General features: G+C 37.7%; 1 protein-coding gene across 1 annotated transcript in view; it reads right to left on the reverse strand.

Moving 5' to 3' along the window:
- The window catches only part of GLG1 (golgi glycoprotein 1), a 146,933-nt gene that overhangs the window by 43,893 nt on the left and 82,255 nt on the right, over positions 1 to 20,785 (reverse strand). The window contains exons 2-3 of the mRNA XM_040633580.1: positions 19,975 to 20,007; positions 2,591 to 2,677 (exon numbers count right to left, since the gene is read on the reverse strand). Of these exons, the coding sequence (XP_040489514.1) occupies positions 2,591 to 2,677; positions 19,975 to 20,007 (120 nt within the window). The remainder of the gene's footprint in view (positions 1 to 2,590; positions 2,678 to 19,974; positions 20,008 to 20,785) is intronic.

The following is a 20,785-nucleotide window of genomic DNA, read 5'->3' on the forward strand; positions in this document are numbered from 1 at the left end:
CCCTAAATAGGTACAGAGGGCAAAACAAATATACTCTCCCTTTCCAAAAGGTGCTGGGTGAAGAATACACCACATACTCATTATCCTGGGTCTCTTCAAGTCTAACTCTTGTATCAAATCCAAACCAAGTCAAACACTCAGTTCAAAACAGAAAATGGCGTTTCCTTTTCAAGAAGCAAATTTGAGAATTTAAGCAAATAGTCTCACACTGGCTTCAAGAGGCAGCAGAGATCTTCAACAATCAAGATGAATGCAACTCTTTCAAGTTAACCTTGAGCTTTTTTTTTTTTTTTTTTTTTTGAGATGCCCAAAAAGAGGGTCATGAATGTATTTCCAGGAAAAGGCTTTTGTTTTGTTTTTGAGCAAAACAGAATTAAGTCTCAAAAGTGAAATGAGAAATAGCTGCTTGAAAAATCTCAGCATTTGTAATTCAACCACTGAGAAAACCCCGTAAAACACAGAACTAGCGGCAGATGCTTGGGTTTTAAAACTTAGTGAAGTCAAGTATTCATAAGCTCTTATGCTGGACAATCAATAGTTTACAAATCCGAAGAAAATCTGGGAGCACATTTTGAATTGGAGCCCCAATGAGAAAATAAATGTATATTTAGCTTTAATCACTTGAGATTTTATTGAAACACAGAGATGTAGTACCTATTTGTATTTCAGTTCACCACTAATTACAATAGGGTGTAGTGTCTGAATTAAAAGTTTGTGTTTTCCTTCAACCACTCCCATTGGCTAGAAGCTTCATACAAGAGAAGGAAAATTTCTATGATTAACAGCAAAAAACACCGTTAAGTCATCAACAGTCCATGAATGGGAGTAACTCTGAAGTGGCTGGGGAGCAGATTCGTAAGGTGCCATTAGAAAAGTGCTGCCCTCACTCTGTTGGTGACACAAAGCAGGAGGAAAGCCCGCAGTATTTGGCTCAACAATGGAGAGTAAATAGAAGTTTGGTTTGCAGTTTGCAGGTATTCTTGTGATGCTGTTTTTCTCCTTGCAAGTAGGATTGCAAGAAAGAGGAAAGGAAGGAGATAGAAAATAAAACATTCTGTTGGCAACAATGTTTTCCTGATATTTAATTTTCCTGACTCCACTATAATCTCCCTCTAGGGAGGGATAAATTCCTATTTTTACTTGAAATCATTTACAAAACCACAACACCCCAAAAGGTTATAAGAGGACCACCATTACATAAACATTATAAGAAAGCCAGTTATACACACACACACACACACACACACACACACACACATATCTTTTATAAGCCAGTAAAGAGGGAAATTATTCTGATGACTCTGCGTAGACTCTGAAATAAATTTCCACGTGGCAATCCAACTGGTCTACACAGCTAACCATATAGCTAGTAAAAGGAGTACGAAGTGCAGAATACTAAAGTTGAAGCCAATGTTTTTGGAAGATATGCTATTCTATTCTGGAGCCCCAAAGTAATTATGAAGAAGGGTCACTGCTTTAAAAGAATAAAACATATCGGATCCAGTACTAGAAGGTCTGAGGAAGAAAACATGTTCTACAAGGTCCCATGATGATGTCAGTCAGGAAGAATAGCTGAGAGCTTATCTGGTTGCAATAGTGCCTTCCTTAAGAGCTAAGAACGTGGTCCTGAATTAAGTCATCAGTAGCATAGTTTGAGGACAGATCTATGTGTTGCAAGATTTAGAATTATTAACTTTGAGGTAGAAAAACAACAACTATTCTTTGTGATTCTTATACTTCAGTATACTTCTGGCCTTTTGGAATTTCTTTTTCTTTCTTTTTTCTTTAAAGATTTTATTTGAGAGAGAGAGAGACAGAGATAGAGAGAGCATGAGCGAGGAGGAGAGTGAGAAGCAGGGAGCCCGACGTGGGGCTTGATCCCAGAACCCTGGGATCATGACCTGAGTCGAAGGCAGCCACTTAACTGACTGAGCCACCCAGGCGTCCCCTTTTCAAATTTCAATCACTGATTCCAAAAAATAAAATAAAAATTTCAAAACCACAATTTTCACTAACATTATTTGTGTTCACACTGAACCAAGATAATTGAAAATTTTCCCCACTTAGCATCCATACAATGCTATACACTTTCATTAATCATTTTTGTTTCTATACTCAACATCTATCTATAGCAACATACATAATCCTGTCACAAACCTTTTTAATGCTAACTCCTATTATTTGAAGCATATGCCTCTGTGGTTCAATTGAACCAACTCTGTAACTCAGAAACATTTATAAGCCTCCTGGGGAGACCATTTTGATATGCTTCAGACATCAGCAGTTTGCAAAAAGTGTGAGCGCAGCACTGATGACAGAAGCAGTTATGTCCTCTGGGGACCAATGGAGCCTGATTTCCAATGTGTCTGAATCAACAGCATCCTACGATAAATGTAGGTGCGTGTTAACAAAAAGGAGGCTGGTTACACTGCCCGCCGCTGCGGCCTCTCTCTCAGCCAATACAGATGTGAATTCTAAAAAAAGTAAAGTAACCAAGTCAGTCATTCCTCCCTTAATGACTGGCCTGGTCAACAGATGTAATTTTCTCTTCTAAGTCATTAAATAACCACAAAATTCTTTCACAACCTACCTCTGATATGGTAGATTTGCAAACTTCTCTGGCCACAGATTCAAATTTGGGGTCTGTAGTTAGATTCAGCTTGTAATTCCACAACAACTGTGTACAAGAGAAAAAACAAACAAAAACTCCAGTTAGAATAGTATGAAATTTTTCATCGATGGTTACTTTAAGTGATAAAAGTCCATTATACAGTGTCAGATAAAGCATATTCAGTTAATGAAAAGTAAGATAAAAATGTCATTGTGTTTACAGATAAAATGAAAAAAATGGGCAGACAAAATAAAACACTACCATTTAGGCATACTTTTTTCTTTTTTCACTTACGGACAATTTTTTTTTTTAACCTCAAGAAAAAAATTACAATTAAAATCCCTGATAAGGTTTTCAGAGAGAACATTAATAAGGTCGTACAAGCTACATTCTATTAAATCAAAAAGTCTAACCCAGAAGCTCAGATTTGGTGGGTTTAGTTGCAGATTTCACAATCCACAGTGCTTCCACTGATCAGTTTATGAAGGAGAGATGCCAAGCGTCTAGTTGGCAGCACAACCATCTTCAGTCCTTTAAAACCCTCCTTTGTCTTGACACATACACCATAAGGTCTACTTTACACAATTGTTTTTAACATGTTTTAAACTCCAAACTACCTAAAGCCATTACTATTTATGGATGAGCACTGAATATTATCGTACCTTTCGCAACTTTACTTAACAATTTTCTATGTATGATTCAATTTCTGAGACGTAGCACAAATGATCCCTTATACTTGGCTCAGATGGAGAGACAGAGCAGGGGCTTTGTATGATGCTGAACATGAAGAGACTGGGGGAGAGAGATGCAGTTCACGAGCCTTTCTCTCTGCTATACTCCAAGACTAAACAATACAATCAATCACTCACTGATTCACCGAAACATCTGCTTAGCACTTATACCACACACAGTCTAAACTCAAGGTCTTCATAGGCTATTAGAGGAAACAGAAAAACAAGTTTGAGTAGGTACTGTACTAGGAACTGGGGGATACAACAAAAGGAGAAAGACAAAGACTATACTATCCAGCAGTGGCTCTGGTCAATGGCAAGTAGTGTATTTGGTTAACGGCAATTTGTACTGGACTGCGATGGGGGGGTTGGTCAAGTAAAGTGTACCTTAGAAAGTCCTATCTAAGATGAACCCTGAAAGATTAGCAGTTAGCCACAGTAAAGGGGTAGGGAGAGAACTATTTTAGGTAAATGAAACAGCATATGTGGAAGCTCACCAAAAGGGAAACAGGGCATGTTAGAGGAACTGAAAGTCTAATGGAAGACTGACTCTGAAAACCCTTGCAAGCCATGTCTGAACTTCAACCTGAGAGTAATGGGGAGTCACTGAAGGGAAAGTAAGAGAGTGATATAACCAGATCTGCTTTTTAGAAGAACAGAGACTTATATAACCTGTGTGAGGAACAACAGAGAAATAAGCATTTAATTCTGTACAGGAGTACTGAGAATTTTGTGAATAAATAAAATATGAAGGATGAGTTTTCTTCTCTGCCCCCCTGGAAAAAAAAAAAAAAAGCCAGCAAAAAGCTCTAATCCTTCACCTATCATCAATAAGTGAGTTTTTAGAAAAAAGGAGTAGAATCTGGCCACCAACTATAACAAAACCTCTAAAAGATTGGACTTCTGCCTTGTTCAGCACAGTGTATGCCCAGTGCCTAGAAGAGTGAGGGATGGAATACACAGGCATCAACAAGTATTTGTTAAATAGATTAAAAAAAAACCAAACAAACTTATACCATGATGAGTGACAAATTCAACCAATAGGACATATGAGGCCAAACTGAGAATGGGGGTATAGGAGAAGCTTAGTTCTAACTGAAGGAATCTTGGGCCTCCTGGCTCCTCACAAGCAAAGATGAATCCAGTGATTCAAAAGATAAGGTCAGAATTTTACAAACACATTTTACAATTATCTATGAATCAAGTCAGTACTACTTGGTCATTAAATTTTATATTTTATTTAAAAAAATTTTTTTTAAAGATTTTATTTATTTATTTATTTGACAGACAGAGATAGCCAGCGAGAGAGGGAACACAAGCAGGAGGAGTAGGAGAGGAAGAAGCAGGCTCTCAGCAGAGAAGCCTGATGCGGGGCTCGATCCTAGAACTCTGGGATCATGCCCTGAGCCAAAGGCAGATGCTTAATGACTACGCCACCCAGGCGCCCCTTAAAATTTTTAAAAAAGATTTTATTTGGGGGGCTACTGGGTGGCGCAGTCGTTAAGCGTCTGCCTTTGGCTCAGAGCATGATCCCAGAGTCCTGGGATGGAGCCCCACATCGGGCTCCCTGCTCGGCGGGGAGCCTGATTCTCCCTCTCCCGCTCCCCCTGCTGGTGTTCCCTCTTTTGCTGTGTCTCTCTCTGTCCAATAAATAAATAAAGTCTAAAAAAAAAAAAAAAAGTTCTAAAAAAAATATTTTATTTATTTGAAAAGAGAGAGAGAGAGATAAAGAGAGATCATGAGTGGGGGGAAGGGCAGAGGGAGAGGGATAAGCAGACTGCCTGTTGGGGCTTGATCCCAGGACCACCTGAGCTGAAAGCAGACACTTAACCAACTGAGCCACCCAGGTACCCCTAAATTTTATATTTTAAAATTAAAGCAACATTCTTTTAAAATTAAGAACATTCTAATTCTGTGTGTACATCAAACCAAAGACAGATTAAAATATTTCCTCCTTACTGAGTGGCCTGTAGCTGACTCAGTACCATTTCTTTCAAAGAAAGAAAAAGAAAGAAACAAGAAAGGAAAGCTGTCTGGTAGCTCAAGGATTTAGAGTAAACAGCAAAAAGTGACAGAAAAATTGTAAAATACAAACCACAGAGTGCTTCCTTACTTTAATGCAAACTCACATATCCTGTGATGGGCTAGAAATTGATTTTCTGTCAAAGCCATTTAGATAATCACTTAGAGCTTCTGAAATGTCTTTAACTTTATCTCATTTTTTTATTTTTTTGAGATACAATTCATATGCTGTAAAAGTCACCGTTTTAAAGTGTCCAATTCAGTGGTTTTCAGTATATTCACACGGTTGTACAACCATCACCACTGTCTAATTTGAGGACATGCTCATTGCCCCAAACAGAAACCCCATAGCTGCTGTGTCATTCCTCATCCTTCCTCCACCCATCCTTTAGCAACCATTAATCTACTTCCTGGTCTTTTATTTTTAATATGACCTAGTAATGCATTTTTATTCTTTCAGGAATGAAGTAAAAAGGGAATGCAGCATAGGCTGCCACTAGAACCTTTTCTTCTAGAAAACATAAACACACAGTACACCTGATTTTTGAGAGTTGATTACTTGCATCATATTTGATACTTGTCCCTTTCTGAGTGGTGACAATCAACTAAGAAAAATAACTGCAATTTGACACTAATTGCTGTCAGTTAGCAGGATGTAGTTCAGCTTCAATTTTCTTAAACATAAGATGTTCACTTATGAATCCATCCACCTACCCATCTCCCTCTCCTAGACACATACTAAGTAACTACTATAACCTGGAATCCTGCTAGGTGACAAAATGAAGGGTATAGAAAAAAAAAAAAAGCCACTGCCTCAGCATTCAAGAAGCTCAACCACAGGAGCCTAAAGACGAAAAGAGTCAGACTGGGACGCAAATAAGAAAATATAGTGCGATAAATGTGACGCCAGATGCATACAGAAGATGTTATGGGAATACGAAAGAAGAACACAGCTCAGTGAATGTGGAGGAGGGATAGGTGGGGTGGTAGTGGTGAAGGTATACCAGGCTCAATCCCCAGGAATAAGAAGGAATTTTGTCAGGTGAACTGACGGAGACTGGGGTTCTAGGAGTACAAAGCTAAAAAGGACAGAAAGAGTAATGATAACTTCTAGGGACACCCATAGCCCAGAATGGCTGGGTTGAGGTATGAAAGATGGGGCTGGGGGACTGCAGGCAGGGATCAGATCACACTGAGTATCAGAGCTCACATTAAAGAATGTGTTTTATCTTACAGGAAACGGGAAGCTAACGAACTCAAAAGGTCAACTTTGGTTACAGTGCAGAGAAGGGCTAGACTAGGGGAGGCTAGCAGACCAGTTAAAAGTCAAGAACTGGTGGATGGGAGAAGATGGGATGTATGTGAGAAAATTAGGATAATGACAAGTTTTGGGTGTGGAAGGTGAAGGAAAAAATCTTCCTTCATGCAAGCTCTTCAAAGTCTGTATAGCTCATTTTATCCACTTGCTCTTCCAGTCATCTTAACATTTTTAAATCAAAGCTGTTTAGTCAATTAGTTCTATAAAGGTAGGTAAAAAATCAAAACAGTTGCCTGACAAGTCCCTTTCTGATGTCTTACCAACTCCCCAGAGACAAATATTTTAAATTCCTTTAGTTTTTTCTTAGGGTAATTAATTCTACACTTTTAAAAGATTTTATTTGTTTGAGAGAGAGAGCAAAAGTGAGAGAGACAGAGTGAGCGAGCGCAGGGGTGGAGGGTCAAGGGAGAGGGTGAAGCAGATTCCAGATCATGACCTGAGCTGAAGGCAGACACTAAACCAACTGAGCCACCCAGGCACACCTAACTCTACACTTTCATTAAACTACTTGCTGTTTCCTGACTTGTTAGTTTTAGATATTCTATAATAGCTTTATACTATAGAAGGTAAGGAATGAACTTTTATATGCTTCTTCCTGATCCCAATATAGTTAAATCAGAATGTAAGATAGAATTTATACTATTGATGATGTAAAAGAGTATACATCCTGAGCCATACAGATTATTATTATTATATTTGTTTCTTTCTACTTTTAGTCTATCCCATATAGTTAACATAATTTATCTCATAGGCCTATTTTTCACTATACCCATTACTAAATAATCCCTAATCTCTTCCCTGGAAGAGTAGAGTTCAGTTCTAGAAAGGACTATCACAGAGTAGAAATGTGAAATCAGCAGCTGCAGTTTGGCTTTCTGGGGATAGGAGAAAAGACAGGAACCACAGCTTGTCACCAGGGCAGCATCAACTGTTCTTCAATTGAAGTCCTGGCAACAGTATGTTCCATCTGGAGGTATATTCTCTCCAGGTAACAGCTCAGGTGTGAGAAGACAAGACCCATAATGGGCACTTGAAGGAGGAGCCTTGGCTTAGAAGACTAAAGCCCCAAGGGAGCCACCATCTCCAGTAACAACCTCTGGCCATAGCTTTCAGGGTCCCCACAAGGAACATACTCAGGTATGAGTTGCCACATCAGGGAAGCCCAAAGTATGGCACCCTTAGTGAGTAATTATAATTCATATATAGTTCTTCCCAGTGCAAATAGAATTTACCAATTAGGGTCATTTTCATCATAAGCAATACTGCCTTGAAACTTAATTGGTATTTTACTCTTATCAGGTTACCAGAGAACTGAGTTACATAGTAAATAGAATTCAAATTCTCATGAAGAAAGGGAAAAGGTTTTTATTAACTTTTCACAAACAGGGCTATTAAAATAAGCTGCTATAAACGTTCTTTAGTGACACATAAACATTCCTGTTGAGTAAATAAATATCTGGAAGTGAAATGGTTGTATCATATATGATGCTTATGTTCAGCTTTAGAATATAAAGTCAAACAGCTTTGAAAGTGGTTGTACTAATTTACATTATCACCATCAATGCATGAAAGTTCTCTTATTCCACAGTCACACCAATACATGGTACTGATACCATCAGTCTTGAATTTTAGTGATTCTAATGGTGAATTATTGAGGTTTTAATTTCTATTTCCCTGATTACTAATGAGGTTGGGTACCTCTTCATTTGTTTAGAGGTCATTCAGATACTATCTTTAAAAAATGGATGTTCAAGTATCTTACCTATTTTTCTCCCCCTCCCCCCTTTTTTTAAAGTTCTATTTATTTAAGCAATCTCCATATCCAACGTGGGGCTCAAATTCACAACTTGGAGGTCAAAAGTCGTATGGTCGACTCTTGATTGGGTTCCCTTTTCTTCCTACTAACTCAGCCAGGCGCCCCTCCTTTTTCTTTTTTTAAAAAGACTTACATCAAATTTGTCCATACAATGGTTATGTTGTATCTTAAGGCATAATTTCTATTTTAAAATTTTCATTTTATTTAAATTAAAAAAACAAAACCCACTAAAAAAACAGTTCACTCATATCTCTCCTTTGCTTCCACGTCTTAAAACCACCGATCTGTTCTCTGTATCTATGAGTTTGCTTTATTTAATTTTTAAATTTCTTTAGATTCCACATATAAGAGTGATCAGACAGAATTTGTCTTTCTCTCTCTCTTTTTTTTAATCCAAACATTTTTTTTCTATCACTGCCTAGGGGTGGGGAAGGAGTCAGGGCCCTAGAGGGGCTGCAGGCCTTTCTAGCCCGCCCCTGAAGGAGGGTGGGGCTCCTACAAGAAGACAATGTCCAGACGCTGGTTGGCCTTAGGGAGGTGGTCTGGAAGGCAAGGCCCTGAGGGCTGGCATGGGGGCTGGCTTGGCTCCCAGAGGTCACAGAGTCCAGGCAGGTTTGGGGAGGCCAGTTCCCCTGCTCTGGCCCAGGCCAGGATGGACTCAGTCTTGGTCGCTGCTAAGGTGTGAGTTCCCCCAACCTGCCACCAAGATGGAAGGCAGCGCCAGGGTCTTCCTCCTCGGGGTGTGAGAAGACAACTGTGCAAGTCACTGGGTTTAAATTACAAATAATAAAAACAACAATACAAAATTTTGAAAGACAACCCTTGTCCCAAACACCCACAACAAGCCTGCTTAGAAAGCAGGAAAGAGGCAGGGGCAGGAAGCCTCACCAGGGACTCAGCAGGGCCCACTGGGCTTTCACTACGTATAGTGTTTAGCATAACGCCTTCAAGGTCCAACCACGTTGTCACAAATAGCAAGATTCTGTTCTTTTTTTATGGCTGAATAACAGTTGACTGTATATAAATATCACATTTTCTTTATCCATTCATCCACCAATGGACACTTAGGTTGTTTCCAGGTCTTGACTATTATAAATAATGCTGTAATGAACATGAAGGTACACATATCTTTTCAAATTAGTGTCTTCATTTTATTTGAATAAATACCCAGAAGCGGAATTGCTGAATCATATGGTAGCTCTATTTTTAATTTTTTGAGGAACCCTTAAACTGTTTTCCACAGTGACCGCACCAATTTACATTACAGCGCATGAGGGTTCCCTTTTCTCCACATCCTCACCGGCACTTATTATTTGTAGTCTTTTTGATTGTAGCCATTCTGACAGGTTCAAGGTGATATCTCAACATGGTTTTGATTTGCATTTCCCTGATGATCAAGGATGTTGAGCATCTTTCCATGTACTTGTTGGCTATCTGTATGTCTTCTTTAGAAACATGTCTATTCACATCTTCCACCCATTTTTTAATAGCATTGTTTCATTTTTCACTGAGTTGTATGAGTTCTTCACATATTTTAGATATTAGCTCCCTATCAGATATATGATTTGCAATCATTCCTCCCACCCAGTGGGTGTCTTTTCATTTTGTTGATTATTTCCTTTGCTGTGCAGAAGCTTTTTAGTTTGATGCAGTCCCGCTTGTTTATTTTTGCTTTGGGTGTCAAATCCAAACAATCATCACAAGACCTATGTCAAGGAGTTTAAGGCCTATGTTTTCTTCCAAGAGTTTTATGGCTTCAGGTCTTAATGGTCAAGTCTCCAAACCATTTTGAGTTAATTTTTGTGGATGGTGCAATACAGTAATCCAAGTTTCCCGCACCATTTAAGAGACAGTCCTTTCCCCATTGTACATTCTTGGCTCCTTTGTTGTAAAGTAACTGACCACTATGCATGGGTTTATTTCTGGGCTCTCTATTCTGTTCCACTGATCTTCATGTGTTTTTATGCCCATACCATATTGCTTTGGTAACTATAGCTTTGTAATACAGTTTAAAATCAGGAAGTGTGATGCCTTCAGCTTTGTTCTTCTTTCTCAAGACTGTTCTGGCTATTTGGGGGTCTTTATGGTTCCATACAAATTTTAGGATCACTTGTGCTACTTCTGTGAAAAGTGCCATGAGAATTTCGATAGGGATTGCACTGAATCTGCTTTGGGTAATATGGACATTTTAACAATATTAAGTCTTCCAATCCATAAGCATGGAGTATCTTTCCATTTATTTGTGTCTTCATTTTCTTTCATTAATGTGTTGTAGTTTCCACTATACAGGACTTCGAGTTCCTTGGTTAAATTTATCTTACCCATTTTTCTATTTCTTTGTCTTTTCTCTATTGCTTTGTATGAATTCTTAAAATATTTTGGACACATAGTTAGATATATGTATTAAAATGTTTTCTCCTCTATGGCTTGCCTTTTCACACTCTTAATATCATATTTAATAAAATAAAATTCAATGTATGTAATTTATCAATCTTTTGCTTTATGCTGTCTTTTGTCTCCCATTTATTCTTTGCTAATCTCATTGTCATGAAAGTATTCTTTTGTTGCCTTCTAGAAATTTTGTTTTAATTTTCACATTTATTTATTTTTTTAAAGATTTTATTTATTTATTCGACAGAGATAGAGACAGCCAGCGAAAGAGGGAACACAAGCAGGGGGAGTGGGAGAGGAAGAAGCAGGCTCATAGCAGAGGAGCCTGATGTGGGGCTCGATCCCATAACGCCGGGATCACGCCCTGAGCCGAAGGCAGACGCTTAACCGCTGTGCCACCCAGGCGCCCCTAATTTTCACATTTAGATCTATAAGCATCTAGAATGGATTTTCTGTGAATCGTGTACAGCAGGGATAACAATCTTTATTCAAGTGTCTCTCTCTCTAGATATATAGATTGATACATAGTAGATAGTTTCTGGACTCATTCTGTTCCACTTTTCTATTTGTTGACCCTTGTGCCTCTATCATGCGGCCTTAATTACTGCTACTTTACATTAAGTCTTCAACCAGGTGGTGAAATTTTTTCTGTGTAGCTCTTTTCAAGATTGTTTTGGCTACTACTGGCCTTCTGTGTTTGCAAATAAATTTTGGAATCAGCCTGCCATTTTGATAACAACAAATAAAAGATGGCACAGAATTTACAGACAGCTTCATGAGAGTTTTAACATTTTTATAATACTGAGTTTTCCAACTCATGAGCATAGTATATACATCCCTTCATTTATTTAAGTCTTCTAATTTCTCTGAAAAACATATTGTAGTTATCTGTGGAGCAGTCTTACACATTTTCTAAGTATTTGATTTTTTTTTAAAGATTTTATTTATTTATTTGACAGAGAGAGAGACAGCCAGCAAGAGGGGGAACACAAGCAGGGGGAGTGGGAGAGGAAGAAACAGGCTCCCAGCGGAAGAGCCTGATGTGGGGCTCGATCCCGGAACACCGGGATCACACCCTGAGCCGAAGGCAGACGCTTAACAACTGCGCCACCCAGGCGCCCCAGTATTTGATGTTTTATATGCTAGATAGTGTCACTTTTAAAAACAACTATTTACTGGGGGGGGGGGGCAGAGTGAGAGTCTTAAGCAGACTCCACATTGAACTCAGAGTCTGTTGCAGGGCTTGATCTCACTACACTGAGATCATGACCTGAACTGAAACCAAGAGTTGGACACTTGACCAACTGTACCACCCAGTCACCCTAAACAGTGTCACTTTTAAATTGACTTAAGACATCTGCTTGTTACTACTATATAAAAACATAATTAAGCTTTGTGTATTGATCTTATACCTAAGGTCATTACTAAATTCACCTATTAATAGTCTATCTGTAAGTTCTTTTGGGTTTTCTACTTAATCATGTCATCTGTAAATAATGAGTTTTATTTTTTCCTTTCCAATTGTTTTTAAATAATCTCTACATCAACCTGGGGTTTAAACTTACAACCTCAAGATCAAGAGTCTCATGATCTACTGACTGAGCCAGCCAGGTGCCCTCCTTCCTAATTTTTACCCATTTTTCTTTTCTTACCCTACTACACTGGCTAGGATCTCTGTGACAATGACCCAACTAGTCTTATTGCCAATCTTGGGTAGAAAGCTGTTAATATTTCATCGTGTTTGTCTTTTTTTTTTTTTTTCAGTCTAGATGTAGCCCTTTACACTTTATTAGACATTAGGATCTAATACATATCTAGAATTCTTTCACTTCTTCATTGCTACTAATGTGTATCAGTCTCTCTGATTACAAAAGAAAATGTGTGCTATTCTTTTTTCCATTTGTATCCCATTGGGAAGTGGTATATTTTTTTATCATTTTATTTTCATTTTCTTTATGATAAGTGTACTCTTTAATTCCCATCTCATATTTCACCCATCTCCCCACCCACCTCCCCTCTTGTAACCATCAGTTTGTTCTCCACAGTTAAGAGTCTGTTTCTTAGTTTGTTTCTTCTATTTTCCTTTGCTCGTTTGTTTTGTTCAATTTCACACGAGTGAGATCATACAGTATCTGTCTTTCTCTGACTTATTTTCGTTTAGCATTATATTCTCTAGATCCATCCATCCGAGATTTCACTCTTTTTCATGGCTGAGTAATATTCCACATATATATAAATATATAAAAACATTATATATATATATATCACCTCTATATAAATCACCTCTTCTTTTCCATTCATCTACGGATGGACACTTGGGCCCTTTTCATAGTCTGACTATTGTAAATAATGCTACTATTAACATCAGGATGCATGTATCCCTCTGAATTAATTTTTTAAAATTTTTTGGGTAAATACCTAGCAGTTTGCTTATTGGATAATAGGGTAGTTCTATTCTTAATTTTTTGAGGAAACTTCATACTGTTTTTCACAGTGGCTACTCCAGTGTGCAATTCCACCAACAGTGCACAAGGGTTCCTTTTTCTCCACATCCTTGCCAACACTTGTTATTTTTTGTGTTTTTCATTTTAGCCATTTGGTAGGGGTGAAGTGATATCTCAGTGTAGTTTTCATTTGCAATCCCCTGATGATGAATGATGTTGAGCATCTTTACATGTGTCTGTTGGCCATCTGGATGTCTTCTTTGGAGAAATGTCTGTTCATACCTTCTGCCCATTTTTAAATGGATTATTTATTTTTGGGGTATTGAACTTAGCACCTCTTTGTATATTTTGGATACTAACCCTTTATTGGATATGTCTTTTTAGCTTTGTTAATTGTTTCCTTTGCTGTGCAGAAACATTCTATTTTGATATAGTCCCAATGGTTTATTTTTGTTGCTATTCGTCTTTTTATAACCACATATGATCAGGTTACTTAAATAAATCCTCTTCTAAGATGGGGGTTAAATTAGAAATCTGAACCTTAACTGGTTAACTGATAGCATTAAGGAATTATGAGATTTTCAGATATAACAGTATTGTGGTTATTTTTTTAAAGCCTTTAACTTTTAGAGGTATTTAACAAAATATTAAAAAATGAAATGATGTCTGGGTTCTGCTTCAAAATAACACAAAAGGAGGGGAAATAAGTAGGGCTAGAGATGACACAAGATGTATCTGAACAAATAATTGAAGCTGTGTGGTGATTACATGAGGGTTGATTATACTATACTCCTGAGATAAAATTTATGTACTAAAAATTCACCCTTCTATAGTATAATTTAGTATATACTAGTATATTCAAATGTTGACAACCATCACCACTAATTCTAGAACATTTTCATCATCCCAACAAGAAACTCCATGGAGTTAGAGAACATAATGGTAAGCAAAATAAGTCAGAGAAAGACAAATACCATATGATCTCATTCATATGTGGAATTTAAGAAACCAAACAAGCAAAGAGAGGAAAAAGAAGAGAGAGAGAGAAAGAGAGAGAGACCAAGAAACAGACTCTTAACCATGGAGAACACACTGATGGTTACCAGAGGGGAGGTGGTAGGTGGATAGGTGAAACGGGATGGGGATTAAGGAGTGCACTTGTCGTGATGAGCACTGGGTGGTGTATGGAATTGGTGAATATTGTATAAACTAATATAACTAATATTGTATAAACTAATATAACTAATATTGTATAACTAATATAACGCTGTATGTTAAGTATACTGGAATTAAATAATAATGATAATAAATAAATTTAAAAAAATAGAAATGCCATACCTACTAGCAGTCACTTCCTATTCCCTACTTCCCCTAGCCGTTGGCAACCACTAATCTGTGATTTGCCTATTATAGACATTTCATATAAACAGAATCATAAAATATGTAACCTTTTGTGTCCAGTTCCCAAGTTTCATCCTTATTGTGACATATATCAATACTTTGTTCCTTTTCCTGACAAATATTATTCTATTATATGGCTATATCGTGTCTCGTTTATTCATTAATCAGCTGATGGACGTTTGGGCTGTTTCCACTTGTTTGCTGCTATAATTATTGTTGCTATGAACACCTGTGTACACATTTTTGCATGAACATATGTTTTCAACTGTCTTGGGAGTCTCTAGGAGTGGAACTGATTGTTCAGATCATAACTTTTTCAACCTTTTGAAGAACTACCAGGCTATCTTCTGTAGTGGCTGCACCATTTTACATTCCCACCAGCAGTGCATGAGGATTCCAGTTTCCCTATATTTTCAACATCTGTTATTGTCTATCTTTTTTATTACAGTCATCCTAGTGGGTATAATAGAATAGCTTGTGATTTTGATTTGCATTTCCTTAAGACGAATGTTGTTGAGCATCTTTTCATGTGCTTATTAGCCATCTGTACATCTTCTTCGGAGAGATGTCTATTCAAATTCACTGCTCATTTTAAAGTTTGTTTATTGTTGAGTTCTAAGAGGCTTTTTAAAATTTGTTCTCATTACTAGACCCTTATCGGATGTATGATTTGCAAATATTTTCTCTCATTCTGTGGGTTGTCTTTCAACTTTCTTGATAGTGCTCTCTGAAGCACCAAAGTTTTTAATATTGATGGAAGTTCACTTTATTTTTTCTTTGGTTACTTGTGCTTCAGGTATCATATCTTAAAAACCTTTGCCTAATCTAATCATTAAGATTTACACCTATAGTTTTGTCTGGGTGATTTACAGTTTAGCTCTTATATTTAGGTCTTTGATCCATTTTTATATACGTTATGAAACAGGGGTCCAAATTAATCTTTAGGTATGTGGATATCAAGTTGTCCCAGAACCAGCTGTTGAAAAGTCTATTGTTCGCCCCCCCACACACTGAATTATCTTGGTACTCTTGCTGAAAATCAGTTTTCCATAACTCAATGTGTTTCTTTCTGAATTCTCAATTCTATTCTACTGATCTATATGTCTATCCTTATGCAAGTACTACACAGTCTTAACTACTGTGGCTCTGTAGTAAACTGTGAAATCAGGAATTATGAATGCTCCAACTTTGTTCTTTTTTCAAGACTGTTTTGGCTATCCTGGATCCCTTGCATTTCCATATGAATTTTAGGGTCAGCATGTCAATTTCTGCAAGGTTGTCAACAGAAATTTTGATAGGAATTGCATCAAATCTAGATCAACTTGGGGAGTATTACCATCTTAACAATATTAAGTTTTCTAATCCATGAAACAGGATGTCTTTTCTTTTATTTAAGTCATCTTTAATTTTGTTCAAACATCTTTTCCATAGAGTCGGTATACAAGTCTTATACTTCTTTTGTTAAACTTATTCCTAGGTATTTGATTCTTCTTGATGCTATTGTAAATAAAGTAGTTTTAATTTCATCTTCAGATCATTAATTGCTGGTCAGTAGGAATACAACTGATTTTTTAATCTATTAATCTTACATCCTGCAGCCTTCAGTCTAATTACTAATGTTAGAAAATTTCCCATAATAAAAACTTAAAAAACTAATATTGAATTTAGTCAAATAATTTTCAATGTACATACTGAGATGATGACATAACTTTTTCTCCTTTACTGTGATTAACTTTTCAAATGGTAAATTAACTTCACAATTCTGCAATAAATCCAATGCAGTCCTGATGTATTTCCCTTATATTTTAGTGGATTCAGTTTGCTACTAATTTGGTTAACATTTTTTCACCTATGGTTCACAAGTGACACTGGCCTATGTTTTCTTTCTTGTTATATCCTTGTTAGGTGGTAGTAAGGTTATGTTAGCCTCATAATGTACAGAAAAATATTTCCATTTTTTTTATTCTTTAAAAGAATGATATTGGGGCACCCAGGTGGCTCAGTCGGTTAAGTGTCTATCTTCGGCTCAGGTCATGATCCTGGAGTCCTGGATGAAGCCCCACACTGGGCTCCCCACTCAGTCTGAAGCCTGCTTCTCCCTCTCCCTCTGCTGCTCCCTCTGCTTGTGTGCAAGCTGTCTCTAATAAATAAATAAATCTTTAAAAATAAAAAAATAAAATAAAATAAAATACTGGTGATGGGGCACCTGGGTGGCTCAGTGGTTGGGCATTTGACTTCGGCTTGGGGTCATGATCTCAGGGTTCTGGAATCCGGCATCATGCTCCCTACTGAGCAGGGATTCTGCTTGTCCCTCTCCCTCTCCCTCTGCCCCTCTCCCTGCACATGCTCTTACTCTCTCTCAAATAAATAAAATATTTTTAAAAATAAATAAAAGACTGGTGGTGTTTTTTCCCTTCCACCAAAAAATCCATCTGGTCCTTAAGTTTTCTTTATGGGATTTTTATTTACAGATTCATTTTTTAAAAATATTTTTTTAAGGGGTGCCTGGGTGGCTCAGTCGGTTGAGTGGCTGCCTTCAGCTCAGGTTATGATTCTGGAGTCCTGGGATGGAGCCCTGTCAGCAGGGAGTCTGCTTTTCCCTCTGCCCTTTACCCTGCTAGTGCTCCTCACCCCACTTGTGCTCTCTGGCTCTTGCTCTCTCAAATAAATAAATAAAATCTTTAAAATATTGTATATATATACATATATTTTAAAAATTTTATTTAAGTAATCTCTCACCCCACATGGGGCTTGAACTTAACAACACCGAGATCAAGAATCACATGCTCCACTGACTGAGCCAGCCAGCCAGTAAGATTTTTATTTACAAACTCATTTTTTAAAACAAATACAGGTTACCCAGATTTTCTACTTCTTTGGTAAGTTTGTTTTTCTAGGAATTTGTCCATTGCGTAAACATTTTCAAATGTATTGGCCTAACAATTGTTCACAACTAATCTTATCTCTTGGTTAACAACACTAACTCATTCCACAACTCCCTACTAGGTGGAAAACTGTTTAATTTGTAAAATCTGTTCCACTAATTTTAATGGGAAAAATTATCATGCAACCCATCCCAACCCAAAAGTGTATTAGTTTGCTAGGGCTGCCCTAACAAAATATCACAGACTGGGTGTCTTAAACAAGAGATTTATTGTCTCACAATTCTGGAGTCTAGAAGTCTGAGATTAAGGTGTTGGAAGTACTGATTTCTTCCGAGACCTCTGTCCTTGGCTTGTGAAGACAGCCATCAGGTCTTTGTATCTTCACATGGTTTTCTCTCTGTCTCTGTGTCCTAGTCTTCTCTTTTTATAGGGACATCAGTTCTCCTGTTTTCTGGTATACTATTTGTTCCCATTTTCAGCAGTGTCAAATCCTTCCTATCCTCTAGCCTTTTAGGAGTTCTAGGGCACAGATTAGCTGCTTTATGGGATTTCCCTGTGCCAGAGCCACTCTATTGATGGATTTAGAGTTTTTTTCCTTACTTTTTTCTTTATAAGTAATGCCACAATATCCTCTTACAGACCTATGTGAGTCCATTTTTTTAAGTGTAACTGTACATAAATTCTTAGAAGTAAAAATGCTAGGCCAAAGCATATACACATTTTAAGTTGACTGCTTTACAAAGTTTTTCCTATTTATATTCTTATTCATACGCTAGACCAGAGTTTAGCAACTTTATCTGCAAAAGGCCAGAAAGTATAATCTTTTACACTTCTAGGGACCTACACAGTCACTGCTGAAACTACTCAACCTTTCTACTATAGCATGGAAAGCAACCAAAGACAGTATGGAACTGAATGGGTGTGGGTGCATTCCAATAAAACTTGATGCATAAAAACAGGCAGTAGTCTGGATTTGGCCAGTGGGTAGCAGTGTGCTGATCAGTGGGCTAGAGAATGCTTAAATCCCTATAGTCCCATCTATACTGTGTATTTATCAAATTTTTTATATTTGCTAATCAGATGGATGAAAACGCACTCATCTGTCTTTTAATTTTCACACTTCTATTTAAAAGAGAATCAAGAGAAAACAAATTTTGATTGTTTATTGGACATTTTTCTTTACCTGTGAATAGTCTATTTATACCTTTTGCCTATATTTATTTTTTTAAAGATTTTATTTATTTATTTGACAGAGAGAGAGAGAGAGAGAAAGCGAGAATAAGCAGGGGGAGCAGCAAACAGACAGAGAGGGAGAGGGAGAAGCAGGCTTCCCGCAGAGCAGGGAGCCCAACGTGGGGCTCAATCCCAGGATCCCAGGATCCCAGGATCATAACCTGAGCCGAAGGCAGACACTTAACAGACTGAGCCACCCAGGAGACCCTGTTGCCTATGTTTATTAACAGCACTTTCTATTAAAGAATATAGTCCTTTGGGGCACCTGGGTGGCTCAGTCGATTAAGTGTCTGACTCTTGGTTTCAGCTTAGGTCAGGATCTCAGGTCACCCCTATATAAATGATATTCAATGTACTCATTATAGCTATCTCTAGAGTATATCTGTGTGTGTGTGTGCGCGTGTGTATAAAACCTTTAACATAGGGCGCCTGGACGGCTCAGTCAGCTAAGTGTCTCCCTTAGGCTCAAGTTATGATCCTACGGTCCTGGGATGGAGCCCTTGCGTGGGGCTCTCTGTTCAGCAGGAGTCTGCTTCTCCCTCACCCTCTGCCCACCCACATGCTCTCTCTCGTGCTGGCTCTCTCTCTCAAATAAATAAAATCTTTAAAAAAATAAAAATAGGGGCGCCTGGGTGGCACAGCGGTTAAGCGTCTGCCTTCGGCTCAGGGCGTGATCCCGGCGTTATGGGATCGAGCCCCACATCAGGCTCTTCCACTATGAGCCTGCTTCTTCCTCTCCCACTCCCCCTGCTTGTGCTCCCTCTCTCGCTGGCTGTCTCTATCTCTGTCGAATAAATAAATAAAATCTTTAAAAAATAAAAATAAAAAAAATAAAAATAAAGTTGTAAGCATGATAAGCAGAGAAACAATTATTTTCATATGGCAGCTATAACTGAAGTAAAACTTAAGCTTAAGTACATAAATATTTGACAAAAATCTGCTTGTTTCTAGAATTGAGGGGTATTTTCAGATTTACCATAGTCCTTAAATAAGGTTTATCATCCTTGTTAAGATTAAGAGAATCTAAGAAGACATAATGTTTCCCAAAACAACAGGAAAAGCATCCTGAATCTGCCATATATATAAAGCACATATGGTGAGTTATGGAAAATCCATACTTACATGATTGCAGTCTGAAGAAATCTCATTTTCAGGCTAAAAGGAAAAAAAAAAAGGAGATGATGTTAAAAACAAAACAAACAAACAAAAAAAACAAGCCCTCAAGTTTTCAAATACCACCAAAATAAACTCAAAACAAGAAATCTGAATATTTAACTGAATATGTTTCTTCAAAGTAGGAAATAAAATTGGGCTTGTATGTGTTTTAGATTGCCAGGGAGAAATATACCAGAAAAATAGATGAGACATCATCACTTCCCAATCAATGGTACAATCTGAAAATGGGGGGAAATGGAGAAGAAAGTACTAAAGAAAAACAGCAATAGTGACATCAGGATCCTTTACGGGGCACTTCATAATCCTGAAAGCTACAGATGATCAGGCACAATACAGGTGTCCTTTCTTTAAAGAAAGTTAGATATCTAAAAACAAACAAACAAACAAACAAAACCAAAAAAAAAAAAAAAACAAAACCAGGCTTATTAAAGAGGGCAAAGAAGGTCCATCAATGATTTAAAAACTAATCTCGGGGCGTCTGGGTGGCGCAGTCGGTTAAGTGACGGACTCTTGATTTCGGCTCAGGTACTGATCTCAGTGTTGTGAGATCAAGCCCCACAAGACTCCGTGTTGAGCGCAGAGTTTGCCTGAGATTCTCTCTCCTTCTCCCTCTGCCCCTCCTGCTCCTGCTCTCTCTCTCAAATACATACATACATACTAACCTCATGTCACCACTAGGCGAAGCTAGGTGATGGGTACACAGGACCTCAATGTAACTTCTTAGAAGTCTATAATCTTGCAAGTATATAATTTAAAA

The sequence above is a fragment of the Ursus maritimus genome, unplaced genomic scaffold, assembly GCF_017311325.1.
Source record: "Ursus maritimus isolate PB19 unplaced genomic scaffold, ASM1731132v1 scaffold_19, whole genome shotgun sequence".
Taxonomy (NCBI): Eukaryota; Metazoa; Chordata; class Mammalia; order Carnivora; family Ursidae; genus Ursus; species Ursus maritimus.